Source organism: Aquila chrysaetos, chromosome 20 (genome assembly GCF_900496995.4).
Source record: "Aquila chrysaetos chrysaetos chromosome 20, bAquChr1.4, whole genome shotgun sequence".
Classification (NCBI taxonomy): Eukaryota; Metazoa; Chordata; class Aves; order Accipitriformes; family Accipitridae; genus Aquila; species Aquila chrysaetos.
Genome location: NC_044023.1, coordinates 2,364,453 through 2,388,561, shown reverse-complemented (window position 1 = coordinate 2,388,561; position 24,109 = coordinate 2,364,453). Strand labels below are relative to the sequence as shown.

The window sequence follows — 24,109 nt, the reverse complement described above, 5'->3', positions numbered from 1 at the left end:
TATTTGTGTCTGAATGTTCCAGTGTCAACGTTAGTCACTGTATGAAGGTTTGTAACAATGGAAGGATCAGGCAACACCCAAGGTCATTCCCAACTCAAAATATGAAAATAAATTCTTGATATACTTTCCACTTGCTATTGCTTTTATCACTTTTCCCACTTTGAAGCTGACTGAGAGCTGCTTCCAGGAAAATGATCATGACCCTATCAGATAATGTGTTTCATCCTGGTACACCCTAAATACAAAAACGTGCAAATTTTTGAAAAAATAATGTCTTCTTTCTTCAAAGGCAGAAATCAGTTTTATTCTTCAGTTATTTATTTATTTATTCTTATTTATTCTTCAGTTTTCAGGGGTACCTGATTTTTCCCTTAATTTCACCATACAACCTCCTTTTTCCTATCTTTTCCTAAATACCAGTATTGTGCCATTTTCAGGCTCACATGGATAAAACATCTTTCTAGATGACTCATTTTATTAGTATGACCAACCTTGGAGGTGGATGTTTATGACATAATTATGCCTAGATTTTCAGTTGCCTGAATCTTCAAGGAAGAATTTTTTTAAAGACTTTAATATGAAGTGTACCTATTAAAGCTGGTGATAATACTAATAATCTGAGGCTAAGACGAGTTCTGGCGTATTTAATTACTGTAATATGATATTATGAAGTAGGATGCCAGTGAGGAAAAACAAACCATACTTTTGAGCAAAGACAGACTTTTTACTCCATTTTATTGAATAACGAATGCTGTAAACAAATACCATTTCTGCATCATTCTCTTAGGTGACTCTTATTTACTTTTATAGCTTTTATATAAATTATGAAAGTCATCATATATAGTATATGTTGTACCATCAGCTTGGAATTAGAGATGTCTTGAAAACCAAGTGTCTGCACTTCTGAAGTCCATAGGCACAGTTTGATATAATTTGCCAAATATACCAGTGATGCTTAAATCACTCACGTAGCTGATTGGGAACCCCCTTTTGGAGTATATAAATAAACACTTTATTCCACCCATCTGTATCTGATATTGAAAAAGAAACTTTGCTGGCAGCTTTCTTAAAAATTACATTATAGGTGGTGTATTCCTGCTTTTTACTATGCTTGTAAACTCCTCCTAAAAGAACTAGAATCAAAATACTGGCCAAATCGAATTAACAGAGCTTTTAAGCAGATCCTGTTTTCTACCCAAGAGACTATACTTCAGCAGTCCTCCTGTTTATCTTCTTCTGTTCCCAAGATGTTGTAAAGTTGGGCTAATAGTCATGAATCACTGGGGAAAAAAAATGCTTTAACAGTGTGAAGTCTCATTGCTCATGTAGTGGGGTAGGAAATTCAAACAGCATTTCCACATGTTCTGAAAGACTTGGATTTATTCTGACTCCTCCATCAGTCTTAACTTAAGACTAAGATCTTCAAAAAATCACTTAATATTTTGTATTAAAAAGTCATCTAGTATTTAACCGATATTTCAGGCAGACTTGTTCCTGCTCTTTTCCAAATGGGTATCCCTTTTTATTGGGCACTATTTTCTTTCCCTTGCTATGAATGAACTCTCCTTGAGCCGTAGACTGGATAGTGACTCTTCACTTCTGTTCCTTATAATACAGCTTGGTCAAGCTACAGAACATGCAAGAAGGAACATCTTTCTTTTTAGTCATTTGTTTCTGCTAGTTTGGGATATAACAGTGCTTAATCCTGTAATTTAATAATAGTATTTTTCCATTATGAGCCATGTAAGCCACTTTTCTGAAGTAAAGGGCTAGAGATACAATGTCCTGCTGTGGCACTGACAAAGCAAGGTAGGAGTTTAGTTACAGATCACAACCTACATGCAATACTTTTGCACTATGTGTAATTCTGAAGCCATAAAAAACGTGTAAGTGGGTTTTCCAGCCACTCCAGAGAGACCACATGGGAAGAAAAAACATCAGGGGAAACAAAATGTCACTGCATACAACATTACAAAATAGAAATAACCAGCTTCTCTATAGGCCTGATGCTTGGAAACCCACCACAGTTTCCACTGAATACAGGTTTAAGGAATTTCAGTGTTAGGTGTGCATATAACGGAGGCTGATGACATAAACCTATGAAAATCCAGGACTGTCCTTCTCAATGTGCTGTGTTGACACAGCCCCTGGTGTAAAAAACACCACGCCGGCTGTGCTAAGAGTCTCTTAGCTTTCACACATGCAGACACCCACTTAACAGATGTCCAAACACCCTGAGATATGAAAGGCCAGAGTGATCGTAGTGTGTGTTCAACCTGTGTGTATCACAGGAACAGAACTGAAGTTCTTAACTGTATCACCACGTTTCATTTTATCCCATAGAACCCCTGCTTCTGCCCAAGCAATGTAAGAGCAATGTGTATTGTGCAACATATGGCTCCTGTCTAGATTTTATTTGCTATATACCTTTATTTGCTATACATCTCCACCAACACTTCTGCACCCATGGCCCTACACACACATCCAATGCCTAACTGTGGCTCCAAACAGTTTTCAAGTTGAGCAGCAGAGCTGAATGTATTTAGTGTGAGAAGGAAGGTCTTTTAAGAAGAAAGTGCACTGGCAAACATATCTTGAAAGGTCAAATGTTAAATGGAAGCCCTTTCTGCACTCATACCAGAGACGAATTTACGTAAAAGTATTAAGGTAAACTGTATGTTCCCGAGAGAGCTATTCCTAGATTCCCTAAGACTAATGCACCACAAGATTTTATGAATAATCAATTCAAAAAGCTGGAAAACAGAAGAAAATTATTTATTTATACAGAGCAGATCACACCTATTGTGAATTACAAACTATGAATTTATATAGCAGACCATATGTGCTCCCAAGTAAATCCTTTTCTGAAACTCAAGACTGAGGTACCTATCCACTAAGTTAAATTTTACACATGTTGATGAGAAGCAGCCTAGGAAATGAAGATAGTTCCTTCCTAAGTAAAAGTCTTGCTTACAACAGTGAAATGCACTCACGGGAAATAAAAACGGCACTGACCACAGTGCAAAAGCAGTGCAGAGCACATCCTGACCTGAGGCTTTATAAGTAGCTTCCACAGGGCCTGGCTTATAAAGGTGGCTTTAAGTCAACATTACGCTCTGAATTTAGGGATGCAGGGCCATTTCCCTGTGTTCTAACAGCCAGCAAACCCCAGGAACTCTATATATAGTTTTTGCAATGTCTGTTGGCATTTCTGGGACTGAAATCCTTAAAACAACTTGAGAATATCCCAGCAGGAGAAGAACAGAACCTGGCTGTACGTGTTGAGAAGGAAAAAAAGATGGTCCGTGTTTTTAGGATGATGTCACTTTCTAAAAGCTTGCATTGAAGCTGATGATTTTTTTCTACTTGGTTGAAGCAAACAATTAGATCTGTAAACTTAGCTTTGTTGTTACAAACAGCTGGAATATTATATTATTATACAATTATAAGGAGAATATTGTTTCATTTCTATCTAATTCATACGGAATTGACCTGAAAAGAGTGGAAGGCAGGATGACTTATTAGGGTTTTTACCTGTAAATCTTCACCTTTACAATTCCAAACACAGTATGTTTGCACTGCCGGTGAACCCCACACTATCTGGGCTTTTTTAAACCTTTAACATTGCCTCGCCTGTACTATTGCTGTAACTTCTAGCTTATGACATAATTAAAACAACTCTATACTCAGCCCTGCAGAATATCTAACACACACATCTTTATCATAACTTTTAATTCTGATATGTCTGCTCTGATGCTTTTTTCCTACCTTCAAGCCAAGCACCTTTTTATGACCTTTTACTCATTCTCAGCTTGTAGTTTCTCATGCAATTAAAGTGAGACATGCCTATTTTTAGCACATAAAAATATTCTAGGAACTACAGAACTGTTTGTCATCTCTGTTGGTAAGGCCTGATTGTTTTCATTTATTAGTTGGTTGAAATTACCATGAAATTCAGTTATCTTTTTGTTGTTGATAATGTGTACATTTTTTACATAATTTCTGCCTTGAGTTATTTACGCTGCTCCTGCCTGACAGGCATACCCCCTAACTTTGCTTTGCACAGCTTTAAGTGAACATCTTTTTTAATCATCTTTTGGTTATCAAAAGAGTATTTGTGATAATTATGTTTGTACTTCTACTTAATATTTAATGAAGCTGAAAGGATGCTGTCATTTTTATATCCACATTTCAATAACAGGTCGGATAGCTTCACTTAGCTCGCTTTCACATATGCTCTGTAGTACTTCAGGTAAAACACCACACTGGGAAAAACAATAAAGCAGATAAATCTCTGTATTAACACAAACTTTTTTCCCATTAGATGTCTATCTTTCTACATAGAATTTATGTCTGAAAGGAATGTGGCTATAATATTTTCCATTAAACTATCATGCTGCTAAATCTTTCTTGGCAAAGATTGTGATAAGGTGAAACAATTCAATTGCTTGCTTGACAGATTATTCCAGTAATAATGTAGAGGGGAAAAAAGGTTCTACTCATTATTTCAGTAATGAGGTGTAGGGGGGAACAAAAGTTTTAATCCCTTTTGCTTTGGCAGGCTGCAAACAGGACACCAAATGGGATATATTTAATAAATAAGCACTGCAAAGTCTCTGATCCACCTACAGCCAAGTCCTTACTCAGCCTCCCCTTACTGAAATCATTTGGAGTCTAGTCAAATACAGATAAAGAGCTCATTTCATTTTTGGATCCAAGCTGAGTCTTGCTGCATCCAAACTAGGTTAGGAACCCGATACTGGGGAGAGGTGGGAGTATGAAAGGACAAAGAAGCTTTGCTTTTGTACTTCTCTTCTAGGCTCTAGCTGTCTTGCAGTCAAGTCAAGTTAGAACAGTCTATTTTCTCTGCTTACAGTTGCCTCTTGAAAACTTAAAAAAGCTGTTCTAGCATCTCTGGGCTGCCACTGCACTCTTGACATACTCTTTTTTTTTCCTAAGAATCTCTTTCTTTCCCAGAGTTAACCAGAATAGCCATGTGGGGATGCCCTCTAAACAAGGTAGAATCTCTGGTGTCCGGTTACAGTTGCCTGACAGCAACCATATGCTGGCACAAGATGGGTTGATTATGAATCTCAAGTGTAGACTTCATAATCCATTCTACACAGTTCAGTACGATTGCCCAGCAAAGAAAAGTTTTAGCTATTGGATCTGATACGCCTCTGGAGTCACAGATCAGGAGGCACCCTGTTGAAGTAAACAGAATTGCACAAGCATTCAACTGATCTACATCATGGAAGACACGGGCTCATACAGTCCAATTATGTTAAATTAATACTTAATATTTTTAGTTGTAAGTGGAATAAAACACTACGTAGAGATCTGTCACTCGTTCCTAGTCTGCAAAACTTAAATTTTGGAATCACTTGTGTAAATCACTGGAAGAAGTGAGAAAAGCATTTGAAAGCAAGCAAGCAAGCACCCAGGGCTGCAGATTGACTGCAGCAGATGCCTGAGGATCAGACAGCTGATAATATCCCTTAGTGCGCTTCAGTGCGTTCCCTGGTACAATCAAGGGTACCTCTTGACCTTGGTTTTACACTGTAGTGTTTCAACCTTAGGGCACTGCACAAAAATAGAAGCAGCAGCACTACAAAATCTGACCCTTTAGTTGAATATCCCATTTTAGAGGGATACCAGAACTCCATCAGACTGTGTACACATAAACATCTACTCTTATTATCATAGTATAGTGCCTAAGCTACTTTACACTTCAGGTTATATAGGTTATTCTTCAATCTTTTTTATGTGTGTGGTCTTACACTATATATGCACTATATAGTTCTTTGAAGTGTCAGACAGACCATCAAATATTAGTGTAACTTTTAACAGTGTAGTCAGCTTAACAGACATAACAGTTGGCTCAATGGTACAATTGCTGGTGTGATAAAAGGAAATGATAGCTTGAAGGTGGACATAGTGCAAAATATTAAAGTATACTGAGCAGCTAGGACCCAACAGGTTATTCCATAGGTTGTTTTAAAAATAAGAACAGCAAAAAGAGGTTTGGGTGTTTTTTTCATGTCAAAGAACATGCTTTAGAGAATACTTTATTGAGACATTTTCTCACTGTATCTCAGCCTGGTACACTGGCCATTGGTTATGTTGGATATGACCTCACGGTGCCTTCATATGCAGGTTGTATCTTCCCATTTTCATGTGACACCAATCTGCTGCTTCAAGCATTTGCCCCGAATCCTGAAGACTTCTGCCCTCCTTCGTACCATGTGAGCTCTAGCTTTTTATTCCACAGGACATTCTGAATAACCAATTTCATGTAATTTATAAACTTTGTTGCAGGCTTAGAAAACCTGTCTGGCTAATGCAGTCGTCTGTATCATCAGCGAAAAATCAATGGAGTAACTCACTTAAAAATACATTAAACCTTAAAGACACGGCAGAGTCACTAAGCACATTTAATTATGTCAGGGCCATGAGTGTACTAACACTTTAATGGCTTTGACCAGCTTTTCCTGGCGCTTCCACCCACGGCCCTGCCCACGGGCCCATCTCAGCGCCGGGCCCTCAGCCGCCGCCTGAGCTACGCCGTGGGGGTGCTGGTCTCCAGCCCCACGTTCAGCTGCGGTACAGCCACGTCTGTGCCCGGCCACGGACCTCCCTGATGTACGCCTGGTCCTCCTGCCTTCATCTCAGCCCTGCCTTGCCACCGTGGACGTGCCGGCCAGTCACCAGGCTGCATCTCGCTCCGTTTACTGCCACCGGACCTGACCCTGATCTGCAAATTGACTTCCCGGCATCACCTCAGACCTGCCTCCTCATTACGAGCTTGTCTGATGATCGGGACTCCCGGCGGACGCCAGCTGCCATCCCTGGGCTTGCCCTGCCTGGGTGCTGTGGGGCTGGACCCCGCCACCTCGGTGTCGTGTTGGGTTCCTGGCTCCTTGCACCCCGGGGAGCAGCTGGCCCTCGCTGGTCCCTGCCAAATAATACATGCATTGCTGCATATGTTCATCTATCTCTAAAAAATACTTAGAGAGCGTATCGTAGTTTTTCAGACATGCTTAAGGATTTCATTCTCTTTAGAGAAATAGAAGGATATTGTGTAGCTGGACTTCTTAGAGAGCGAAGGAAGTTCTTTTTGCCTGACTCTAAATGCGGATATCTGTGCAACAGTCATAAGCTAACTAATCATTCTTGTATTATTATAAACATTAAATAAGTAATTATTTGAAATCTCATCAGCTAATTACAATAAATCAAAATGAACTAAGCATCTGGAATCAGTATGATTGCTTCTCTTCAACCAGAATAATTCTACCCTAGAAGACTGTATGTAGCTAATTTAGCATAGACAGACTCTCAAAAAAAATGCATATATAAGCCTATGAAATAATTCAGTCATGAAGCTTGAATATAAATATGAATATTTTATAAAAGAAGCAGGCAAACCTTTCCTGTTATCTGTTACATCATCCAGGGGCTTATGCCTTCTATATTTCAAAAGTCTCTTAAGAACACCACTGAAGCTTCCTGACCTGTCATTTATACGGACAAGTATTAACCAGAGTCAGTCTTTCCTTTCTCAATACACCAAATGATTTCACTGAGTGTTTTATCAGGCCTTTTTTCAACAGCCAGTTGACTATGACTTTTTCAAAGAAATAAATATACAGACCTGACTAAAGACTCTCTTTCTTTCAGCAACAGATGATTCTCTTTTTGTGGAAGTATTCTTGGTGGACATTGCTGAGCCACTGGCCTTAAACCAGGCAAAATACTTTTCCTCTTAGGTGACACTGTAATACAGAATGTCACAATCTATTGATCTTAGAGGGATAACATCACTTGCCAATCTTTAAAAACAAATACTTCCGCCCTTTGTTATTCTTATACCATTGGAATTAAATTTACTGCAGAGGCTAGGGCAAAGCATTCAGGGGCAGAACTGTGCAAAGATGGGTGTGTATTCCTGCTCTGCTCTGGCCTCCTGTCAGGGGAAATGAATGGTTGGGGATGGGGGAAGGAATGGGCCACAGCTACCACTTGTTCTGAAACTGCTGCTGACAAGTTGTTTTCAACTAAAACATACTCCAAAAGCAGTTTCTCTTCTGAATACTTACAATCCATAGCGATTATTTTAGGTCTCCTTGGTTTTGAAAAATCCCACATACAAAATGAAGTAAGATTTACTTCAACAATAAAAATATGTGGCTGAGAAGCAATGACAATTGCCCAGCAACTGAAACAGTTTTCTACCCACATGTCCAACCACTCGGAGGAAAACAATGCAAGAACATTGGTTGCAAAATGTGATTTGTTGTTTTATTTGGTCTTAAAATGATTTGGCTCTTCATCCAACACTTCTAAGAACTGTCTGCGTAAGGAAAGATATATTGCTGAAACAATAGATTACCTTCAACTATTGCTGTACTTGAGCTCCTTTGAGCAGTTACTCATAAATTGTTCTTGAGGCTTGGGATTTTGGGGGCAGAGCTAACACAATGAGAAGTCTGGAACTGACATAAAACTGTCTTTTCCTTGCGCATCAGAAATTTAAAGACTTTGTATTTCTATCTCGTTTTCTGTGTACTTTGTTTTCTATAGGAAGTACTGAGCCAGGAACAGATGTCATGCCTCTCACTTTTGCTCTTTAACTGCAAGACTATCCTTTGCCTAAATATCAGAGAAACCTGCAAAACAAGAATTGCAAGCTTTATTAAGATACGAGCCAAATTAATTCTTGAGGTAAGTACACAAACCAAATGCTGTTAGAAGACTCTCTTATTATCTGCTGGGGGAAATTTTCATCCATTATAATGAAACATAGCTAAAAATATCCTTATTGTAAGAACACTGGAACTGTATTTGAGGCAGTACACTTACAGAGGATGATTAATTGATTTGTCACCAGCAGTAACACTTCTTGAGTAATGTATTTTCACTCACAGTTGCACCCTATTTCCATTTCAGCTAAGGGAGAGTCCAGGATATGGTTTGAAGTTCCTTCAAATAAACAGTTTTGGTTTGTTCAGGGGAATTTACTGGCTGTATCAGTCACAAAAACTTTTGATGACAGTAAGTCTACAGATTGCCACCAAGAATAAACTTTGAGTTTCCTAGCCTCATGGACGGTACCAGAAGTACAACCAGCAAAACACAAGAAAAAAGTTAGAAAAGTTGTATTACAATTGTTTTGTCAGTCTGAAATTCCCAAGTCCTGTTACAAAGACTCATACAGAAGCCATGTTCTGGTACTTTAAAAAAAAGTAAAGATTTGATGAAAAAAATGAGGTTATATGATTTTCTCTCTGCATTCTTTCTTAGTGACATGGATCTGTTGTTTGGCTGGGGTTTTTTAATGCAGTGTAGGCAAACTCGTGATTTAGAAGCTCTGAGTACTTCCTTAGCTACATACATTATTTTTCTTCCCTTTATCACATGAAAAGAGTAGGAATTAAAACTAGAAGTATGACTACTTGTGAACAGGATTGTAATGTATCCGAGGCAACCAAAGGCCATGAAAATTATGCTGAACTATGACAGCAGAGATGAAAAAAAGTAATTAATGGGAAGAAATGTTATTATGAGTTCAAAGCTTGTTGGCAATGTTGATGTTTTTACATTGCTGTAAAACAAATACCAGAATGAGAGTTGGCAGAAGTTTTAGTAAGACACTATAGCGTAACAGGCAGAGATAGGCCTGAAAGGCTCGTCCCCTTTTTGAACCTCGGTGCTGACGCAATCTAGCCTGGTTTAGTTCTGCAGAAAATACAGCAGGTTATAAAACACACAGCACAGACATGCAAATACAGCACACAAAACACAAATAAAACCACGTAAAGTCCATCTTAAATGAACTGCACTTAACAACACCAAGCGAAAGACATACATTGTTACTCATATTCTAATAAAAGAAACCTAACTACGGTGCTATAATATTAGATTTACAAGCTTGAGGAAAGGTCAGTCCAAAGCGTCTCCACCGTCAGCCTCGCACCGACGTTTTACCCCCGAGTCCCAGGGCCCGGTGGGACTTTCTTGCTCTTGTAACGGACGGACAGGAAGGGAAAGATATTTCAACATAATGTTGAAACGGTGGAATTTTAAACAAAACGATGACGACGACCAAATGAGCAGAGTAATTGTGGATATTGCTGGTGTATTGTACTTCCTAGGACATTCACACAGAAGTGGTTTGGGTGCAATACGTAGTTGTTAATTCGTTTATAAAGTTCGTAGGCAAAAGGGAGAGGTAAAACTCCTCATAGCTGAGTACTAAACTAAGCAGTAATATTATTTGTGAGATTTGTGTAAGACACAGATTCTAAGAGAGTAAATTTTGCCCAGTAATTCAAAAACCATTTTCCTTCTTGTGTCTGCTGGCTGTAATACGCGAAAATACCAGAAGCCTTGTTAACTGGCGTCCTCACCAGCGCGAATGAAGTCAGAGGCGTCTGGTAAAACCCGAACTCCACGAACCCACCGTGACCGATCCCCCGTCCACCATTTCCTGGTGCTACCGGCAGGACGGGCGCCAAGCCGGCCTGTCAAGATGGCTGCCGCTCCTCCGGGCCATTGGCGTGCGGAGGCCAAGCCGCCGCCGCCGCCGCCGCCCGGCGGTTAGCGCGGGCCGCCTGCCCCTGCCCGGGTGCCCGCTGCCCGCTTCTCCTCAGCCCCCAGCCGCAGCGCCTCGGGGCTGTGCCGGCAGCCCGCCCGGCACCGCCGGGCCGTGCCCAGAGCCGTAGCGCGGTACGGGCGGCACAGGCAGGGCAGCGCGGGGAGCGGGAAGCTCCGGCTGGGAACGGCCCGGCGTCGGTGGGTTGGAGAAGGCTGCTCGGGGACGGGGGTGGCGGCAACTCCGATGCAAGCGGGTTGTACCGAGGGGCAAACCCGAGGCCGGCGGCGTGCGGGGTGTCGGCTACGGAGCCTGCGGCTTGCCCGGCTGGGCGGGAGGAGCGGGGGACGAGCTCATCTCCTCGGCCTAAGATGGAGGAGGCCGCGCGGGAGCAGGCAGGGCAGTGACAGTGACAGGCAGGGAGGAGAGGCGGGCCGGCAGCTCCCGCCGATCCCCTCGATTTCGCGCGGGGCCGAGCCGCTTCTCGCCAGGCGGCAAAACCCACAGCAGCGACCGCCCCGCCTGGGTTTCCACCCCGACTGCGGAGCGGGGGGCGCGGAGGGCGGGCTCTGACACGCCGCTTCGCGGCGGCTTCTGCTGCATCACCGGGGCAGCCCCGGCGTCCCCGCCGGCGTGAGGGCGTCGGGCGGGCGCCGGAGCTCTCCGCGCTGCGCCTTTGGCCGGAGCGGCCGGCAAACGGGGGAGGGGGAGGCGCAGGGAGGGAGCCGGAGCTGCCTGGGTGGTGAGTCACCGTGCGAAGGGCAGGGAGGTGCCGCAGAGCCTGGCCGGAGCCGCGCCGCCCCGCAGCGCCCGGGGAACGAGCCGCCCGCCCCGACGCGTCCCCGCCGCCGCCCCTCGCCCCGCCCGCGCCGCGGCAGGCAGCCCGGCGCGGTGAGGCCCGGTAGGAGGGCCCCTCCCACCTTTCGACTGCGATGGTTGGGCGCCCCCGTCCGCGACTCCGATTGGCCACCCGGAAAAGCGTTTTGCGCCCATTGGCTGAGAGGTGGCCTCCAGCGAGCCGTGCGCAGAGTAGTAGGGAGGGGCGGGGTGAGGGGAGAGCGCGTGGGGCCGTGTGCAAACCGCGTGTGGCGCAGCCAGAAGGGAGCCGGGAGCGGGCGGGCAGAGCCGGAGCGAGCGGGGCCTACTGTCGTCCGGGCGGGCTACTGCCGCAGCGGGGTCGGGAGTCCGCAAGGTAACTGCCGGGCCGGCCTCGGCGGCGAGGGGGGCTGCCGGGGCCGGGGGCGGGGAGCGAGGGCAGAGCGCGGAGGGATGATGGCGCTGGCGCACTCCGGCCTAGCGCGCGGGAAAGTGGCGCCGAGCGGCCCGCCCGGGCTCGGGCGCGATTCTCTGGCCCGGGTGCCGCCGCCGGAGCGGCGGAGGGAGGCGGATGGGGAGCGCTGAGGGGGGGGGAGCGGGGCCCTGCGAGGGCGGGCGGTGGCGGCGGCGGGTGAGTCAGGCGCTGGCGGGTTCCGGGAGGCGCTGAGGGAGCCTGCGCTGCGCTGGGGGAAGGGAGGCCGGGGCGGCGGGGAGGGGGTGGGCTGTCCCGGTCCGCTCGGTCAGGCCGGGCGCTGGGCGGGAGCGGTCTCCTGCCCGAGCCCGCGGGCCGGTGGCGGCTCCTCGGCCTGTTGGCCGGCGGCCGGCTGCGGCGGCGGCGACGTGTCCTGCCGAGGAGGCCCGCAGCGCGGGGGCGGAGGGCGGTGTGGTAGTCGGGGGTAACGCTTAACGTGGCCGGCCCGGCGGTGTGGGGAGGGGGAAACCGCCCGGCCCGGCCTTAATGCGCGGGTTGGGGCGTGTGACTAACTTCCCTGTGGGTGAGCGGCTGCAGCAAGTTTGGGGAGGAGAAGGTCTGGTGAGACCGGGGACTGGGTGGACGGTGGCCGAAATAAAATTGTTTGTTCTTCTCTTCTTTTCTCTTCTTTTTTTTTTTTTTTTTAAATCTGTGCCAAACTGCTCTGTGCCGTGACTGAGTGGGGAGGCTGGCGGGGCCGTGGCCCGGGCGCACCACGTGGCTCCCCACGTGTGAGGCTCTGCCGGAGACAAGAGGGTCGAGGTGTTGCAACTATTGGTCTCCGACCACAGGCATGGATGGTGGCCTGCTCCAAATCCAACTGTGACCTATAAATGGATAGGAAAAATAGCCTGTGACATCTACAGATCACGGACTAGTGGAGCAGCCTTTTATTTAAGTTCCGGCCAGGCATAGTTCTTGAGTAACTGCTGTTACTCATTTTGTATCCAGAATTGTCATAAGGAATTATTAGACTTAATAGTGGGTTTTGTTTTCTTTTCAGCACTTAGTAAGATCCTATTGCCAGGCAGCACTAGGGTTGCCTAGTCCATGTTTTCTTCCTCAATGCAAAGTTGCCTAGAGAAGGAATTCTGCATCTGTCTTCAAAGAGAAGAGGTTAAATGAGTTCACTGGGGCTGTGCAACAACCTTGCGAGTCACAGCCTTAACCTACCACTTTTTTGAACTGACTTTGTTAATGTCTGGACTGAATTTTACGTTAAAAAGTTTGCATGTTGCTGATGTTGTTTACTTCAAGTTTAAAACTTTGTACAGATAGCAAGAAAAAACAAAAGGAGAGGGCGGTAGAATGTGCATATTTGGTGGGTAACCAGTAGTTTTTCCCACTCTGTATCAACTAGTATGGATGGGCAGAAAGTGCTACAGAGTCACCTTTTTGATGAACTTTTGCTCTCCTTCTGATCTGTGTCAACAAAGCTATTCAAGAATTACTAGTCTAATCAAAGTCACCATGTCTTTTTGACCTGGCTTCTGGCCCCTCAGTAGGGGCCAAGTTATTGAGTTTTAGTTAATGTTCAGCATCCTTAGATCAGCTTGGCCGTGGAATTTATTGAGGTGATCCAAATGGAGCGTAGGGCTTGGCTTTCCACTTCTGCAGGTTTTCTTGACGTTTCAAACTACTTCCTTTCAGAATTGGGCTATCGTTACCTGGTGGTCAGAATACTTAATTCTGTATCTTTTTTAGTGAGGACAAAAGCCGGAGACAGGAGCATCACTAACTATCTGTAGCATGTTTTCAAGTTACAGATGTGGAAATTCAACCAACTGAATACTGAGTAGCTTGGTGACAGTCACACATGTTCTGTGTTCAAGAATTCTCAAAATGTGCTTCTGGGGAAATAGAGACTCCTCGGGGGTAGAATTTCTCTGTAATATTTTGACTTCTCTTTTGAAACTAAATGCTAGCACTTGTTAGCAGTCCTTTCTTCCTTTCCAGCTCTTTATCTTAGAGGAAACAAAGCTATGCTTCCTGTTACATAGGGGTTTTGCCGTGTTCAGGCTGGCTCTGGGCTGGCTTCTCAAATTTGGATGTGGTATTATAGGTTGGTCACTGACAACCTGGAAGGAAACTGCTGATTTCTCAATGTTCGCCTCTTTGATATAGCTGACTTGTCAAAGAGCTCTTAAGTGTGCTGGCTTTAGCAGTGGTTTTTATCTAGTCTGTCCTTTGATTGAAGGAGTGAAGTCCTATTAATATCGAGTGGAAGTGATACTTGTAGATCAAAAAAAGCACCTGGTAAGTATAAAGAATATAAAAGCCCCTGTTATATTGGGCTGTTGATCTCTAAGGAACTGCTAGTATGCAGAAAAATAGTGAGTAATCTTAGAGGTGAAGTTCAGCTTCCTTTCTACGATGAGGAGCCAAAGTTAGTTTTACTTTGTTTATTAAAACAAACTTCTTCCTTGGAAGGCATCTAGGCTAAAACCTGTAAAATAAGGAGCATTACAGTGGAGCTTAGTGGTAGTTCTTTGTATCATCAGGTCTAGATGCTTGTGCATGAAGACTGGAAATTAGTAGCACCTCTCCCGTTTTAAAAGTTTTGAATGTGTATTAACTGTAAAGCCACAGAATGGCATGATCTTCTACTTTGAAGTTTGATTCAAGAAACTTCAAAGTTCTTCCTATCACTAGAAGAATCACAAAGAAACTTTGTCACTTTGAAGTTTGGTGCTAAAGTTGCACTCAGACTTCAAATCTGACCCAGGAAACCGCTGTGGTGGCACCTCTCACTTGGATCTTTGAGCTGTTCTCAGCCCATGAGCTAGCAGTAGGACGGTCATACAGAATAAAGTCTAAAATTAATTCTTAATAGTGTTTTGCTGAATAGCTGCAAGGTGATTTATTGCAGCTTCAAACTACAGTTCTGGAGCTCTGTAGAAGGAGTTCAGGTAGATGATTTGCCTTCTCTCTTTAGTAGAAAGCTAATGTTTGAGGCAACTAGACTTGTGATTCCTTAGAAGTTTTGGAATCTAGTCTGAGGCAGTGGCTTAGTATATCTTGCAGAATTTTGACCTGGCTTGGAAATGCTAGGTGAGGCCATAGTTCTAATTTGTTTTCCATTATTACTTTTCCTGTCTCAGTGAGGCAGAAATCTAGTTTGGGGATGTAAAGGGCGTGGGGGGGGGAGGGGGCAGTGGCAGGTGGGCAAGCTTTGTGTAACCCATTTGAGCTGTGGAAAACACTGATAGATGTGACTGAGTGCAAACTTTTCAAGCAAACTTAAACAAGTAGCCTTCTTGCAGAAGGCTTACTTTAAGGTGGCCTTGATAGATAAAAGAAACTGCTGGTAACGCCTGTGATGACAAAATGAAGTAGTACTGACTAAGAGGAGAATTTGAACTTGGGTGGTTTTTACTGTAGTCATTTTTTTGTCTTAGAAGTAACTGAAAAATGTAATGGTGTCCAAACTGTTTGGAGGCTGTCCATTTAAGGACTTGTCTTCTGAACCAGCCTTTTCTGGATACTGCTCCTGAAAGGTCGCGGATGGCTTTATCTGGAAACTAAGTCCTTATATTGGTTTTTAAAACAGTCTACACCGGTGGGCAGTTCTGTCCTGTGTAAGGCTTTTTAGAATGTGGGGCAAGTAAAACTAGTGTCAGCTGCATCCACCTACTAATAGCTGGTGAACTTGTATTCAGTTTCAGATTCTTTACAGGAAGAATGCAGAAGTTAAACATTAAAATACTGGTGAAGAGAAATTCCAGGCAAACTGTTTGGTACTTTCATATACTTAAGGTATCTGAAGATGGAGCAGTGTACTTTGTAGTCATACTTCTATGGCAGCTGTATCCTTCAAATATCTCTGAGTTGAGGGGGGAGAAGGGGCCTCTGAAGATAAAGGTTTTTGAATTAATTTCTCGAATAGTCTTGAAGGATAGTTGTACAGAGACTGTTGTTTGACTTTAGATTTCTTACTCAGTTTGCATAATCTTACTTTGCCAATTTGCAATATACCAGACGAAAAGAAACTTCAGGTTTTCCTCTTGAAGGAGCAGTTAAAAAGGAAGCAACTCCTAATCAGCTGTAAAACTTCTCTTTTCAGATTCCTTTTGGGCAGTGAGTAGTGAGCTTTTGTCCCATCATGCAGATCCTGACCCTCACTGGCAGACTGACAGACTAGATACAGGCTGACAGATTAATCTTAGTACAAAAACTTTTCCACTGTGTATCTAAAGCAGGTCTAGCTCACCTATTAAACATTTGTCTTTTACCATGTTAATCTAACTGGTTATATTAGGTTCTTCGTATGGGTAACTGCTGGCAATATTCAATCCTGTCACTTAATGCTGTAATCTTAAGTTCATGGTTTGGAATGAAAGTCTAGTAGTTTTTAGTATCTGTAAAGACATATCGCAATTCTGTTACAGCTGTTGGCATACTATTTTGCTCTTTTTAACAGGTCTTATGTTGTTGTTCTATAATTTTTTTAATGTGATTAGAAGAGTTGGAAGTTGAGTGAAGAATATGTCTTGGTATATAATTCAGAGACCCCATCTTGTCCCTCTTGAAATTAAAAGCAGCATCAACTATTGTGCCTGAGCCCAGCTCCTGCAGTTGGCTTTGCTTGTGTTTTTCCTGTTCTGCAGAGTCAACATGGTTGCTATGAAAACAGACATAAACAATAGCACAGTGAGTGCCAGCTGCTGCCACCATAGTAGACAGCTCTTCACCCTTGGGTGTCCTAATAAAGACTGGGATGAAGCACAGAAGACTAGGTTATGTGTAAAATCCAAGTATACCTCCTAAGTGGTCAGACAACCAGTTGTTTTATTCTTGTTAACATATGTTTAAGATCTTATTGCATCTTTCTGTTGCAGAACTTCATTTTAAGGGCAAATACCATCATTTAGTCCAGCTGGAGGGTAGATGTGGGATTACAGAAGTAGCATACTAAAGTTTCTCTCTCTTGTACTTTGAATTCCCAGGCTTCTACTGTGGTTGGAAGGATGGATGGGCACTTCTACGCTGATGATGGTTGGAGAGAGAGGAACTGTTTTGAGGGAGGAGTGGCTAAAAAGCCACAGTAAATTTGTTCCAACACTGGAGTAATTTAAAAATAACTCTAAGTAAAAATTCATGTTTAGATATACACTCTCCATTTAAGAGCTAAATATCAGGATGCTAATTCTGGTTCCTTCTTGCGGTCCTGTGTTTTTACTGCTTCTGTAGTGGCTTTCTTGAAGACGCAACTCATGAGCATTCCTGGTAATCTGGAATGCTGGGTGGTTTGGAGGGGAAGGAAGCATTCTGTAACATAAATAAATTGTAGGGTTACAGGAGGATTATCTTGAGGGATCAGGTAAACTGACCAAACATACCAGATAATGATTCTACTTCTGTTGGGTTAAGAACAGTGAATTGGGAGAGAGCATGTGACATATTTAAATTCAAGCTTTGTTTTGATGAAGTGTCCTTGACATGTGTGTTTTTAAACAAGCGTACTTCAAGCTTGTCTTCAAGCACCCTTTAAAAAAGACTCCAATTTAAATGTTTAACTTCCTTGTTCTTTTCTAGTTCTAGAAGTCTTGCGTAACTATTTTACAGCTTAGGGGAGTTATGGTACTGTGACTGCAGTCTGTTTAACCTACTCCATCCTAATCACTGCTTCAGTGGCCTGTGGCAGGCTGACTTTCTGCTCAATGAAATGCATACCTCCATTCCCCAATATGGGCAAAAGAAGTGGTTTATACTGTCTCGGACAGGCATGCCTATCTGATGTTTCCCTAGCATTCTAAGGATGTTTTCCAAGTTAGCCTTCTAGATATCTGGCAAGTGTCTGGTGTCTTTTAGGGAAGTCAGATGTCTTAAACATTTTTTTTGCTGTAAACCTGGGAGTGAAGCAGGCATCCTGAGCTATAGGTTAATATATTGAAGTTTGTCATTCTTGTTTCTCAGAGTTTAACTGCTGTTTAGGTCATAAAAGAACTGAAGTCTTCAAAAGTTAAGCTAATGTGCTCTTTAAGGCTTTAGGTTTAATACTGCCTATTCTTAAAATTAGCTTCTAGAATGAAGCTTGATTAGTCAATAAATGTAGTAGCTGCCAGCCAGATACTTCAGGAGAAAGTGTAGCAACTACCAGGAAGAAATAATTTGTAGAGATAAGTAGCTGGCTTTTGAGTTTAACTCTGAGGAATAAGGAAGAAGGTGTGTTACTGAAAGAGAGAACAAGAGTAAGGCTTTTATCTGCTACAGTCGTTTTAATAGTGATGATCAGATATTGTACAAGAAAGTATTGAGTTAGCCAGAAGTCCTGCTTGGTTTTCATTGCCTTTGCTGGGAGGGTGGGAAACTTCTAAGTCTCTTATTTTAATGTAGCCTTTGGTTGGGGGAGGGGAAGGTGTTCTAAAAATGTCTGTCTTCCTCAGGCAGGTAATCTGCAGTCATGAGCAGCAACGAGTGCTTCAAGTGTGGACGTACTGGCCACTGGGCTCGGGAGTGCCCTACTGGAATTGGACGTGGTCGTGGGATGAGAAGCCGTGGCAGAGGTGATTGATCACTGTGGTTTACACTTTATTTGTATAGTAAGATCTCTAGCTTGACTGCTCTGTATAATGTGTGAAACTGGCTTTGTTAGTCTGAAGTGAAGAAGTTAGGACACAAATTGGTAATAAATTTCACTGGTTCTTGCCTCTGCATAAAAATTTTGCCAGGGGCATCTGAGAGTGAAGTTAACTTGTGAATTGAGCTGGCAGTGTCCTTGATTAACTCTTGAGAATATTCTGAACTTAATCCTCAAGCCTTTTTTCTCCTGTTACCCATTTCAAGCAGGCTTCCAGTTCATGTCTTCATCTCTTCCGGACATCTGTTACCGCTGTGGTGAGTCTGGCCATCTTGCCAAGGACTGTGATCTTCAGGAGGATGGTAAGTATCACTAAATATTCTATCTCTTCAATCATATGAACAGGGATCTGTGGTTGAAGAGAAGGATATAGTACACTGATCATAATTCACTGGAAACACGCTGTACGTGTCCTTCATTAGAAGCATGCTACGTCTCACTCTACCAAGGTTTTATAGTCTTGTTTGGTGTGTTTTTCTTATTGTGGAAGCCTGCTATAACTGCGGTAGAGGTGGCCATATTGCGAAGGACTGCAAGGAGCCGAAGAGGGAGAGAGAGCAGTGCTGCTACAACTGTGGCAAACCTGGCCATCTGGCTCGTGACTGTGACCATGCAGATGAGCAGAAGTGCTATTCTTGTGGAGAGTTTGGACACATTCAAAAAGACTGCACCAAAGTGAAATGCTATAGGTAAGAACTGACAAGAGGCAACTGCAAAATATAGCTTAAGTGATGGATGCATTCTGTATTTAATTTTAGTTAGGAAATGAAGCTGAAACTTTGACCAGGTAGTTTTTCTTAAACACTCACCTACTGTTGTGCAAAACTGAGACTTAAACACCTGTTAGCAAAATCAAGTAATAGATTCAGTGATGTGCATCTCTAGGTGGCCAGAACAATGCAGATGTTAAATCACTTAAGCTGTACAGGAGAAAGGGCTGTATCTTTTCGCAGAAGGTGATGCGAAGTACTTGCCTGTAGCACAAACTTAAATTAGAGTTGGGTACCCTGTGTCTTAAGCTGGAACTGACAAACTCCAGCTGTACAAATGGGTTGACTGGCACATCCAGCAGGAATATGCTTAAGATGCCTTGGTTAGAGGAACTGCACGTGCAGGGGATATTAGATCAGTTTTAAACACCAGCTTCAAAATGTTGTCTAGTTTTTGAATGCAGGCCTATACCAGAAACAGCATGTTCCTGAGCAGTATTCTTCACCCCCATCAAGATTCCCTTCTGTGGAGGAAGGAGAGGGAAAACACGGTGCACTTGAGTTAAAACTAACTACTTTCAAAACAAGGTTAAACTGTAGACAGACGCATCGGAGCAGGCGAAACCTGACAGTAAAAAAAAAAACAAACAAAAAAAAAACAAACCCCAAAACATACCACTTCTCTATTTGATGTGTGGTGGTTTTGGCATATACAGTGATTAATGTGAGTTGATCATTTGGAGGACAGTTCCTGGCTCTGGTGAAGACAGAAAATTGCCTCATGTCAAAGAACTCTGGAACATTGAAGCAGAAGTCTTGGATGTGGAACTCATTGTTGCATGAAATTTAAGTAGATCATGTACTTGACAGAATAGGATTGCTTTTCTGAGTAACTGTTCTGGATGCTTCTGATAAAATCATTTGCTTTTTCCAGGTGTGGTGAAACTGGCCATGTAGCCATCAACTGCAGCAAGACCAGTGAAGTCAACTGCTATCGCTGCGGCGAGTCAGGGCACCTTGCACGGGAATGCACAATTGAAGCTACAGCCTAATTATTTTCCTTTGTCGCCCCTCCTTTTTCTGATTGATGGTTGTATTATTTTTCTCTGAATCCTCTTCACTGGCCAAAGGTTGGCAGATAGAGGCTACTCCCAGGCCAGTGAGCTTTACTTGCCGTGTAAAAGGAGGAAAGGGGTGGAAAAATCAACTTTCTGCATTTAACTACAAAAATGTTTATGTTTAGTTTGGTAGAGGTGTTATGTATAATGCTTTGTTAAAGAACCCCCTTTCCGTGCCACTGGTGAATAGGGATTGATGAGTGGGAAGAGTTGAGTCAGACCAGCAAACCCTCTCTGGGTTACATGGAAGTGATCCTATGCAGGAGGAAAGAAATTCTGGAAGTGTCTAAACTTCCTCATAACTTTAATTTTATTACAATGGCCTTGGATTGTCTGACCTCAGTAGCTGTTAACACCAAGTAATATCTGTATCGGGCCCTACCTAGAGCATATAGCTGAGTGGGAGTAAACAAACAAGATGCACATGCCTGTTAATGGCCATGAGAGAGAGAGAGAGAAATCAGGAATAAACTTAAAAGTAACAATAATTCAGTCAATGAATGTTCACGTTGGAGATATAGAACGTAAGGGGAAGCTTTTGAATAAATATTTCAAAGTAAATCTGAAACCCAGACATCCGTGCTCATAGCATATACAATTTGGAGCTATTCAGGAGTTGCAAATAAATGCATTTTCACAGAAATCAAGATGTTATTTTTGTATACTATATCACTTAGACAACTGAGTTTCATTTGCTTGTAATCAGTTTTTAAAGTAAGATGGTAAAAGCAATTGAAGTCCTAGAACATAGAAAATGTAATTTTAAACTATCAATAAAGCTGGAGGAGGAAGGGGAGTTTGGCTAAAGTTCCTTTTGTTTATTTTTGGTTTTCATGTACACAGTGCAAAATAACATATTAAAAAGGGGTATGTGGAGGTGTAAAAAGTTTAGTTTGGACTTTTCTTTTGTACTGTCTTAAGTTTCTATCCGGTAGCATCAAACTGTAAATACATGAAGTATGCAGTCCTTCCAGACCGTTGCATATCTGCATATGTTCATGTGAATGGAGTGTGTGGTCTCAGTGGGTTTGTTTCATCTATGCTGATGCAGTTAAAGCTTTTCTTTAAAAATCACTGAAGAAGGCACAGAAGTTGTTGAAGGTACAGCAAGTTCCAAATCCGGAGTAGTTTAATGGTCTATTAGCAGTACTTCAGCCTTCACAGGTGTCGTTACGCTAAGAACTATCACGTAAAAACCATCTAGTATTACAGGCGCTTCCCATTCCCATACATTGTTCTGCTGCTTGACTAAGGGTTAGTAAACAGTTACGAAGTTACACAGATGAAAAGGGAGCTGCCCGAGAGTGTGTCTTGAGCACATCTGCTCTGTAAGTGAATAAAGTCATCTTGATGTGCAAGAAAAGCAAGGGCAGGTGTTCTTGACTGATGAGTGCGTCACCTATGGTGCAGGTGTAGGAGGTGTGCCTTGAGGCAGCCGAGGGCAGCTTCAGCTGGTGTGCCTCCTGAGCTTGGGGCTGTCTGCAGGAGCTCTCACAGATCAGAGGGAATCTGTCCGGTTACGATGAGGGACAGTGTACTGTAGTCAGCTTGTGTTTGCATCTTCACACACAAACTAAAGGCTTTCCTTAATTTGAAGTCCCAAGGTGTTTTTTCATAGGCTACGTATGCTACAGCGGTGAAAAAATTACCTGTGATGGGATGGTTGTGTATGGATCCCTTCAGAGAGAGAAGTACCAGACTGGTAATCTGCAGCTATGCTGGAGTAAAACAGAATTGGCACTATGCCTTGTCTTCTAGATCTGTGTTATAATTAACCAGTTAAGTATCACGTTAACATTTGCAGTTATTTTGGAAGCAAGGCTGTTAAGTGTGACACAGTCATGCAATAATGCTCCTGAAGGTTGTGGTCTTCAGAAACAACTTAAGCCTGTGGCTTTCAGCAGACTATAGCAAATAGGCGAGGCTTACAGAAGCGCGGTCAGAACTCCTCAGTTGGTGAACTATAAGATCCCAATGAGGGGTCTTCCTGGGACTGTTTGAAACTGTAAAAGCAGGCATATCGCCTGATACAATCTTCCTGTTGTTTCAGGAAATCTGATACCTAAATTACGTGCGTCCAAGAAAATTGTGACAGTTGTAGCTGCTGTGTCACATCAGCTGAACTCTGATCAGGTTACTGCTGTTTTGCAGTGGGCTGCCATAGCAATTTAGAGTTCCATAACGTTTAATGAAATAAAGATTTATAAAGAACTAAAGTGTTCAGCCTGGGTTTGATGTTCAAAGCCTGTGGAAAAATGTTGAGCCATAGTTCAGGAAGAAAAAGGAAGATTCTTGGTAAGAATACAAAGTACAAGGTGACTGGAGCCCAGATCGGTTAGCTGGCAGCAGTCAACCTGAGCAGGTTTTAGAAAGGCTGAGTTGGTCCTGCTGCAGAGATGGAAGGAAGCAGACTGCTGGGAGAAGTCTCTTTATTTGAAGCACTTAAAAGAGGGAATGTTCTTGTACTGCTTTGTGTAAGCAGGAAAAAATCCCGAGTACTTGCTGCTGCCTGGGCAGTGTGACATACAGATGTAGAAGGCAGGTTCTACAGAGTGTAAAACCGAAATGAGATGGTGACTGGTGTTACAGTTGGTTGTGATTCTTTGGCAGGATGCCTCTTGTCCAACCTACTTGCTGAAGAACGAGCCTTTCAGCTCGGGTGGAACTGAGGGGTGAGGAAGAGGTTCTTGCCTGAGTTGGGGCGGGGGTGATGGTTTTGGGTTTGTTTGGGTTTTTTTTTAATAGCTGCTGTGGGAGCACAAATGTATTTTTGAGTCTTAAACATGGTTGCCAAAACCCTCATAAAATCCACACTTGAGATGAGTGGCTTGTCTTGGGGTAGTAGAGATGGCCTCATCGTAGCATATTCTTGTTCAGCCTTATGGTAGGTGAGTATAAATTAACGGAATCTTTACATACAGTTATCTTAGTTAAACAGTAATAAAGCTCAAAGCTCTGTGATTACAAAGAGCTGAAAGTCTTTGGGACTTAACCTGTAGCTAAAAAAATGCTGCATCAAGGACCTGCAGTGCTGGTGACAGCCGTAGTCTTACTTTTCCATTCCTGTAGGACCTGGGAATTAAGCTTGGTTATGGAGATCCTGCAGCTACTGCTTCCTAGTGCTCCTCTGGTGCCTCGCTGTTATCGCTGAATAATTTTTGTGAGTCTGAAAAGTAGTATTGTTCTCTGAGAAATCAGGTTTTTTACAAAAAAACAGGATTTGAAAGCTGAGAAATAGAAACCAGGATGTAACTTCAAAAAGGAGACTACGACTCCCGCGGAGGTCTCTCTTCCCAGATAACTTTCTGTAGGGAGCAGCTCGGGATAGCGGTGCTGCCGCCGCCGCTGCTGTTGCTGCGAGCATCAGTTGTGTCGCAGCAAACGAGCCGAATGAGCACGCGCTCATTTCAGAAATTGTGGGGACTTGGAAAAATCAAACCAAACGCTTCATTTGTTGCACGCTGATCTCTTTCACTAACGCCGAAGCGTCTCCTCAGTCGTTTCGAAGAAGGCCAAGCCCGTGACGAACTCCGGCGTAGCGGTCGTCGCCCCTCTGGTGGGCCGCGGGGAGCGGGAAGGCAAAGGTAAGCGCGGGATTGATTATTTTTGGCGAAGGGCCAGGCTAGCGTTTTCTGGAAAGGCAAATTTTATTTTCTTAACATTGTCAGGAGTCACTGCACGCGTCCCCGTCCTCCCGGTGCGGTTTCCAGGCCAGCTGCCGAGGAGCGGTGGGGTTGCAGCGCTGTCACGGCGACGGCCGAGGTACAGGCGCCGTTGCTCCGTGGGCAACAGCCAAACCCCCCGGGCTGTAATTACGGA

The 24,109-nt window shown here is 43.5% G+C and overlaps 1 protein-coding gene across 6 annotated transcripts; it reads left to right on the top strand.

Moving 5' to 3' along the window:
* The first annotated feature begins 11,315 nt into the window (after window positions 1-11,315).
* On the top strand, window positions 11,316-21,086 carry LOC115353703 (CCHC-type zinc finger nucleic acid binding protein). Of its 6 annotated transcripts, none has more exons than XM_030043441.2 (5): window positions 11,316-11,336; window positions 18,269-18,388; window positions 18,669-18,764; window positions 18,950-19,151; window positions 20,107-21,086. In XM_030043441.2, the coding sequence occupies exons 2-5, from the start codon at window positions 18,286-18,288 to the stop codon at window positions 20,222-20,224; spliced, it is 519 nt and encodes a 172-aa protein (XP_029899301.1). In that variant the 5' UTR covers window positions 11,316-11,336; window positions 18,269-18,285; the 3' UTR covers window positions 20,225-21,086. The 6 variants fall into 6 exon arrangements, with proteins under 6 accessions (XP_029899301.1, XP_029899298.1, XP_029899303.1 ...); XM_030043438.2 differs by lacking the exon at window positions 11,316-11,336 and adding an exon at window positions 11,639-11,786; XM_030043443.2 differs by lacking the exon at window positions 11,316-11,336 and adding an exon at window positions 11,640-11,786 and having other exon boundaries at window positions 18,672-18,764.
* The last annotated feature ends 3,023 nt before the right edge of the window (window positions 21,087-24,109 follow it).